Raw genomic sequence first — 7,694 nt, forward strand, 5'->3', positions numbered from 1 at the left:
TCGTAAATGATTAGGCCTACACCGATGACTCGTTGACCGCGTTGAGTTCGTTATCCTCGTTGTCCTGAGCCATAGCAGAGATCTTTCTGAAGTTCACAGCGAACGAACCACCGCCAAACTCGCTTCACAAATTACTGTAGCACGGAACTTCTTACTGCCGCAAGCAGTAAGTATCACCATGACAAAATGGGGCATGTCCGTGCGCGTCACGACGGTGAAGCAGACGCCGAGAGCTCCTCTTGGCCAATCAAATGCCTAAATTTGGTCACGTGCCCCAAGCAGCCAATTGAATCACGCGCTAGTGCTTCTCGGCGCGTTTTTGCTAAAAAACCAATGAGCAAGGTAGCCAGCGGTTTGGCGCGGAAAAAGCGCGATTTTAGCGTCAACTTGCGCTCACATTTATCTCACAGGGATGTTATAAATTGATTTTGCACCAGAAATAATGACACGAGAAACTAGAAACTTCTCAGATAAGTGCAAAAATAGGCGCAGATTTCGAAAATGTCAGCTTCAAAAAGTAGACTTTTTTGCGATTTTTGGCCTTCTGAGACCCGTGTCCTCCCTTAATGCGCAAGATCGTCCTATAACAACACAACGTGAACTCAACTGAACCCGCAAAACACTGTTAGCAAAGAATGCGACAGCGGCGGGTCGTCTGTTGTTGCAGCAATTGCCAATGATGAAGTTCCTTTCAGACAAAGCTGGCATTCAAACATCTTGTTTTGACTGGTTGGCATCCCTTCTTTCTTACTTGAGGTGGGGGGGGGGGGGGTCTAAACCTACCCAGATCTATCATTGACTAGGCAACGCCAGCACTCACATCAATGGGGCTTCCCGACCGCTCCGAGCTGCCTCCGTCTTCCTCCTCGTCCTCCTCAGCTTTGTGGTTATCCCTGCCATTGGTGTGCGAAAGAGGCGAGGCTGGTCGCTCCAGAATCTCTGGTGGTAGCGAGTCCAGGAGCTGCTCAATGGGCAGCTCACTCTCTTTCTGTAGCAGCTCCAGCTCCCGACTCTGCTCTTCTTGGTCAGTCGGTGCCGTCGTCTCCTCGCGGTCTATCGTCTCCTCGTCATCAGAGTCGCTTGCGTCTGGTTGGAAGTCTTCGTCTGAGTGACACAAGATGAAAAAAAGTGGTAGTGAGCGGCAAATAACACATCTGTAGGCGAAAATACAAAATGAGCCATAATTAACTAGACTACAGCTTAAGCAAAAACGAAGCTCCGCCCACAGCCATCACTATCCTTCCCACAGGGAACTTGCTTAAATACTCTACTGATAGCGCCTGTTTATTTCTGCAGCATCAAGCACTTCTCGGGAATTTCATATAGTTTACTTCCCTATACAGACTTGGTTTACAGCTCAAAAACCTGAATGTCATGATAAATCGTTTAGGTAGAAATGACAATCTTTCAAGTCTCTATACGGGCGGGCATTAGCTGAGAGAAAAGTATGTACTTATGCTACGAGCAGAAACCAGCTGTACTCAGGTACAACTCAAGAAAAAGGCAACTTTTCGCTGTTGAAAGACCACCCTACCAGCTAATGGCGACGCCGTTTCATCGGCACCTTGTGACAGACTGCCTTCACACCGTGCTCAAGAGAGTAATCACAAAGCAGCATGTCACAAAGTGGCCGCGACACCACTGGCTGGAGCGAAAGTCCTTTCATTAAGTATAGCACTACTGTCTTTCACAGGTGACTGGCAGACGCACTGCAATTTCGTGGGCGGAGCCGACACTTGTTATGTCATAACAGAGTACAGCGCGATAGACTGGTCTTTGCATAACCGATAAAGAGAACAGTTGACTGCAGTGCATGCGCATTTGCATTGTCAAAATTCTTATTGGTTGCGTATATTACCGTCAACTTTGATTTATAGGATGGCCGAAATTCCGGACACGCTTGATTTTCCCAGACTCATCTCTCGCACCATCAAGTTCTTCATAGAGACAATGTATTAAAGAGTCCGAAATTTCAGACACTTATAGCCTTAGCCATCTGATTTCCTGAATTTTTACTGCCAACCACAGACTCGAAGTCACCAACAATGCCGCCATTTTGGTTGTTCTTGTACCCTGAAATGCACGATACCAGCGGTGCAAACTTGCCGCGGCAGTGGCCCCAGCTTCGTACCCTCGAAACCATAATTTCATCAATCTAGCGCATGCCAATGCGTTACCAGCCGTAGCTTAGTCAAACCTGCGGTTAGTTCACATGTTGGCAGCCCTGCAATGTATTGTGTACTGCTGCGCGCATCACATTTCCCGACCTCCAGCATCCACTGAGTTTCCAGCTGTCTGGTGCTGCATTTATCGTCAAGCGAATTCGCCAAGACAGCCGTCTCGCCTGGAGTGGAGAGCGTGTGTGACGAACGTCCTTCTGCGGACGTTGCCTTCGACGATCTACGCGCTGCTGGTGTTTAAATTCCAGCCGGGATAACTTTTGAGGCTTTATTGGCGCTGACCAAGACCTCGAGCTGTGTGCGGAATCGACAGATGACGAAATCAACAATGAAGTTACGAAGAATTCTGGCGACTCCGACACCGGAGATTGGAAGGCAGCGCCTATACAGCCAATTAGCTAGGAGTTAACGCGAGCACAGATGTCAATGTACAGCGAGAGCATGACACTGACTGAAATTGAGGTGCAAAAAAAAGAACATGCAGCTTTTTTGGGGCCAGAGCGCTGACCAATGAAGTATCGTCAGCCACGTCTTTCTTTTCTTTAATAAGTTGCTCTTTTGGGAGCCACCTAAACAATGCACTCGCATTGAGAATTAGAATCTTGTACTCCTGCCATGACCCTCTCTGTCAGCAAAAAATGCCTGTAGAAAAAATGCATTTTCGCATGCATTCGTTTTTTCGGACTGCCCTGTATTCCAGACATTTTCGTGGTTTCTTGAAAATCTGCAAATTCGGACAATGACTGTGGTCCCAAAAGAATCAAGTAAGTGAAAAGTTTGATTACTGCAATGAAATTAAAAATTGGACAGTAGCTGCCAATGTCGATGACAACCGATCTCTTTCATATAACCACGCCAACCATTGTTTTGATTGTCATACTTCTCAGAAAATAACTACATACCACTAAAAAATCTAAAATGTGATCACACTAGGTGTTGCACATGCCCTCTACCCATTCTAAAAACAGAGGTGTCGCTCCTTGTCATATTATCAGGCGCATACGACAATGAAACTACCACACGCAAGCCAAGTTTGCCACGCTGATCATGCAACAGAGCGAGAAAATAATCCGAGGTAAAATAAATTTGTGATAAAGAGACAATTGCGCACTTGTACGATGTGAACATTGAACATCTTGCCGCAAAAAAATTTTGAATACTTCTTTAAGGAAGTTTGTGGAATAGAATAACCCACTATGACCGCTTTGGCTAGTTCGACTTTCTCTCTCGGCCTCTTTACACTTTACGATGGAGACCAGTAGGCACGGAGGAAAAAAGAATGGGCGGTTGCAGATGTCCAGATAACTTCACATAAAACACAAAAATAACACGCTCAAATGGAGACATTTCAGTTGGCGGTGCCTTGCGGTGCAAGGCCGCAATTCCGTAAAAAGAAAAAGGCAACGCTAACAGCCAAGGTTGGCCGAACACGCTCTGCATTCCCGCTCCTAGGCTGCGGCGGAACACGAACAACCCACGCTAACGGTTCGCTCAGACATCAAAATGACGGCAGTTCCTTTTCCTGCCGCAAGATGCCACCAGTACGATTTGGCACTCCGGCAATGTGATATTATTCGATCGCCTCAAGAAGCAGAGTTGCACCTCCTAAATGTTTCTTCCTCCGTGCCAGTAGGCAAAGCCCATCATCACAAGAATAACCACTTCCAACAACATAACACGGCGGCAGTTTTCAAATCGTTCTGTCACGGTAGCATGAAAGAGCTTGTTTCAGAGAAATTCCAGTGTCTGCGTCTGATAGTAAGCAAAAACTCGAGATAGATCCAAATAAGTAATAAAAACTCTTTGGCCGAGTGAGAAGCAAACCCGGGCTTCTGCACAGCAAACGGATGTTCCAGGACTTGACTCAGCATCGTTTAAGCAAACAGATGTTCCAGCACTTTATTCAGCTTCATTTAAAAAAAACACTGTAATGTAATGTAGCGTCTCCTCAAGGCATGTAATATAATCTGGCAAAATCATAAAATCACACCAGGTATCTAAACACATAAATTATGCAATGAATGGGTGTTTAAAGCTGCCCACCCTGTATAAAGCATGCAGCTGAGCAGTGCACGTTAGTCTTACAGACATGTACTGAGTACTTCGACAATTTGGAAAAGTAAGAATTATTGTGTGGGGGTCACTTCGCAAATTTACTTGCATTCTGTTGTGCTCAGCGACAACATTTATTAAAGATGAAGCGGGCCGAAGACTACGGAGCCGGAGCTCCCGCACATCCCTATAAGCAGGACATCAGATTCTTATTTTGTCATCAAACCCTACATTGATGCACGCACACTGATGTCTTCTATCCGACTTTCTCTCACATCAGTGCTTTTTAAGAAATTCAAATGAATAACAAAACTCTTTTATTTGTGCAAGCATCAGGAATAAAATGAATATTTAAACACACTTCACAACCACTTTTTTTTATTCTTAATGTGGTTATGGATTGCTGTAAAAAGCTACCAGATGGAATCACATCCCTCTCCAAATTAATGTGAATGCAGACCTGTTTTCTGGGACAAGCTTGGTCCAGTTGTAATTTTACCATCTCACGACCCAGTCTGTTTAGTTTAAACTGCCACAAAGAGAGAGGTAAGAATTTGTAGTGGCTTTGAACGCTAGAGTAATGAGTCTTTTAATCCATGATTCTTGCAAAAGCCAGGTTGCCGATTTTCTAGAGCCCATATTTATATAAAAAACTAAGTTATAATTTCTATGCTACTTCATCAGAGTGAGGTTCAACTGTACCATGGCTTTTTACTGTGCACCTTGATTAATTAAGTGGAATCCATCACTGGGTCCTTTGGAAGATACTTGAAAAAATGGAAACCCAACTTACACATATGTACAGAAAAAAGAGAAGACGGCAGGCAGACGCTGGACCAGCGCGTCTCTGTCTTCTTGTCCCAACAGCTTGTGTATGCGTTCTTAAATTGGCTTTTTCATTTCACCTAATTAAGTGGTTGTATGCATGCCGCTTACCAAAATAAAACACATGCCAAACTATCACTATATTTGCTGCCAGCAACTGAACAAGTCTACCACAGGTTGCTCTAGTGAATTACTAGTATGTGAAGCAGTAAAATAGTATGGTGAAAGGCACCGACACGGTAAAGAAGTTTGCAGTGTGTGCAACTGCACTGCCACGTATGCGCTACAACTGCACAGGAAACATAACGTCAATCAGTAGGTGAGGAGAACTGGTCAGGTGAGGCAGAGGAATTCAGGAATTGTTTTATGAAATACAGCACCTCCCAAACTTACTGGCGCTGACACTTTTAGTGGGACCGGCTCTTTAATTTTGTCATGTTAAAACAGCTTACAGGAGTTTCTCACAGAATAACGCAAGATAACAATAAGGAAGTTCAATACAAGCAGCACTGACACAATTTCTGAAGAAGTAACCATGATACATCTGCCACCGCTCACCGTTTGAGGAGCCTGACCGAGCGGGGCTGGCAGACGCCTGGGCCGGTGTGGTTGCCTCCGAAGCACTGCTTTTGTTCGTTGTGGCAGCCCCCATGCCCTCGCGCAACCATGAAGAGTACTTCTCCGTCTGGTCCATGATGAAGTTAAGGTGCAGGTCGAGTGCCTTCTTCCGCTTCTCCTCGAGTCGCGTCTGCTGCTTGAACTCCACTAGTTTCTCGATGTTGGCCCAGAACAGCTTGATCTCCTTGGCCACCTGGGCAGCAACGCGACGCAGCCTCTGCAGCTCCTCGCGCTCGGCCCGCTCGGCCCGCTGCTCGCGCTCCTGGTGGTAGCGGAGCACCATACGGGCACACTTCTTGGCCGCCGCCTTCTTCCACTTGCGCTCCTGGGCAAAGTCGGTGGCAAGCCACACCATCTCCTCCAACAGGTAGTCCCAGTGGGCCTTGGCCCGGGGGGGCTCCTGCACCTTGGGTAGCCGGCGCGCCGACCACATGCCGTCCTTGCGCAGCTCCGCGATTCGCTGCATCACGTATGCCTCTTGCTTGGCCCGCTCGACAATTTCCTCCTGGGAGCCGATGGATGAATCATACACGGCCGATATGGAGTGCTGCCGAGTGGCGAGGCGCGACGCCGGTGCAGATAGCGAGCTGGACGTGGAGGTGGCTGATGCTGCGGAAGCCGAAGGCGTAGCCGCCGCAGCCGTAGCTGTGGAGTTCGCTGCCGCGGACATTGGTTGCCGCGGCACGCCCCCCTTGCACGACGGCAGGCTTGCACTCGTCGTCGGGATCGCGCCACCCGGCATCCGCATGGGCGAGCTCGGAGGTCGAAGAATAGCAGGAGATGGCATTTGCTGACTAGAGAAAGAGGCAGAGGAACAGGGGTCGGCCAGAGCCTTGGAGCCAGGGGAAGGCACGGAGGAAGGTGGCATGGCAGGAACCCGAGTCTGACCTGGAAATTAAAGTACAGAGCCAACCAGTTTGTCTCTTTCCAATGGCCACATGAAAGTTTCCACGTGAATGGCGACGCATTCATGAACCAAGAAAACCAAAGTTTAGCAACACATGGTTAAGCACCTAAGACTACAGGCCAGGAAAACTTTTGCCGGGGACTTTGCGGATGACTAGAAACGAGAGCAGTCACAACTTTAGTTATCTAGCAAAACAGCAATAAGTGGTGGCACAGATGTCAAAACAAATTCAACTATATGTTCTTTATTATGCTCAGCATACATTTAAGTTATGTCACATCCATAACTGTTAAATGATGTCCAATGAGGCATTAATAGGATGCTAACGAGCTGCAGGGGCTCTATTTACTGCTTGGATAAACAGAACCAGGACAATGCAGAAGGGAAAGTAACTTGTTTTTTAATCAAGTGCACAAAGATCAATTAAAACAAGAAATGAAAACTTGCCGATGGTGGAATAAGGCCTCCCAGTAACTATATCCAATAATAAGACCAGAATTATTGTGCGGTAGTGTTCTGGTATTCGTTGCTATGACAACACTTGTGCATCATAAATATGGCTTCACTGTTTCAGTATAATGCTCATCCATGCTTAAGAACCTATTTTATTACCATACCTGCCAAATTCAAGGGTTTTTGAATCCGAGCGATTTCCACAACAGGAGGAGGAGGGGGGGGGGGGGGGGGTTCGCACCAATTTTTCACATGAAGAAAAAAGGGGTGTTAACATTGGCATTTCGGTCTCATAATCACTTAAAAACAAAGCAGGTGGGGTGTGTCTCAACCAATAGAATCTCGGCGACGCGTACGAATCGCAAGCGCGATCGAAAATATCTTATCACACGGAATATTGTACAACTAAAAAGACTAGCCATATCTGGTTCTAAACCACGTTATCCGCACAAAACATTTCTTTTCGTCAAAATAACTCGTGTTTTTCTAGGACATACGCGAACGGACCAGTAAGGGACGGCGCAGCTGACTGCCGCGAAAGTGCGCGTCGCAGCTTCATTCGAGACCAACTGAAAAGTGCTGAAGTCCGCTCTATCGCAGTCAAAGCGAAGATCGACAAAAACACCGAAACGCTTGCCCCATTTTGTGTGTTTTTACAC

The 7,694-nt window shown here is 46.8% G+C and overlaps 1 protein-coding gene across 6 annotated transcripts in view; it reads right to left on the minus strand.

Annotated features, from left to right (window-relative positions):
* dom (domino helicase) overlaps nt 1-7,694 on the minus strand; it is a 182,152-nt gene that overhangs the window by 147,905 nt on the left and 26,553 nt on the right. For all 6 annotated transcript variants that reach the window (XM_075889020.1, XM_075889019.1, XM_075889017.1 and 3 more), the window contains exons 4-5: nt 5,616-6,563; nt 821-1,104 (exon numbers count right to left, since the gene is read on the minus strand). In XM_075889020.1, the coding sequence (XP_075745135.1) occupies nt 821-1,104; nt 5,616-6,563 (1,232 nt within the window). The remainder of the gene's footprint in view (nt 1-820; nt 1,105-5,615; nt 6,564-7,694) is intronic.

The sequence above is a fragment of the Rhipicephalus microplus genome, chromosome 3, assembly GCF_043290135.1.
Source record: "Rhipicephalus microplus isolate Deutch F79 chromosome 3, USDA_Rmic, whole genome shotgun sequence".
NCBI lineage: Eukaryota > Metazoa > Arthropoda > Arachnida > Ixodida > Ixodidae > Rhipicephalus > Rhipicephalus microplus.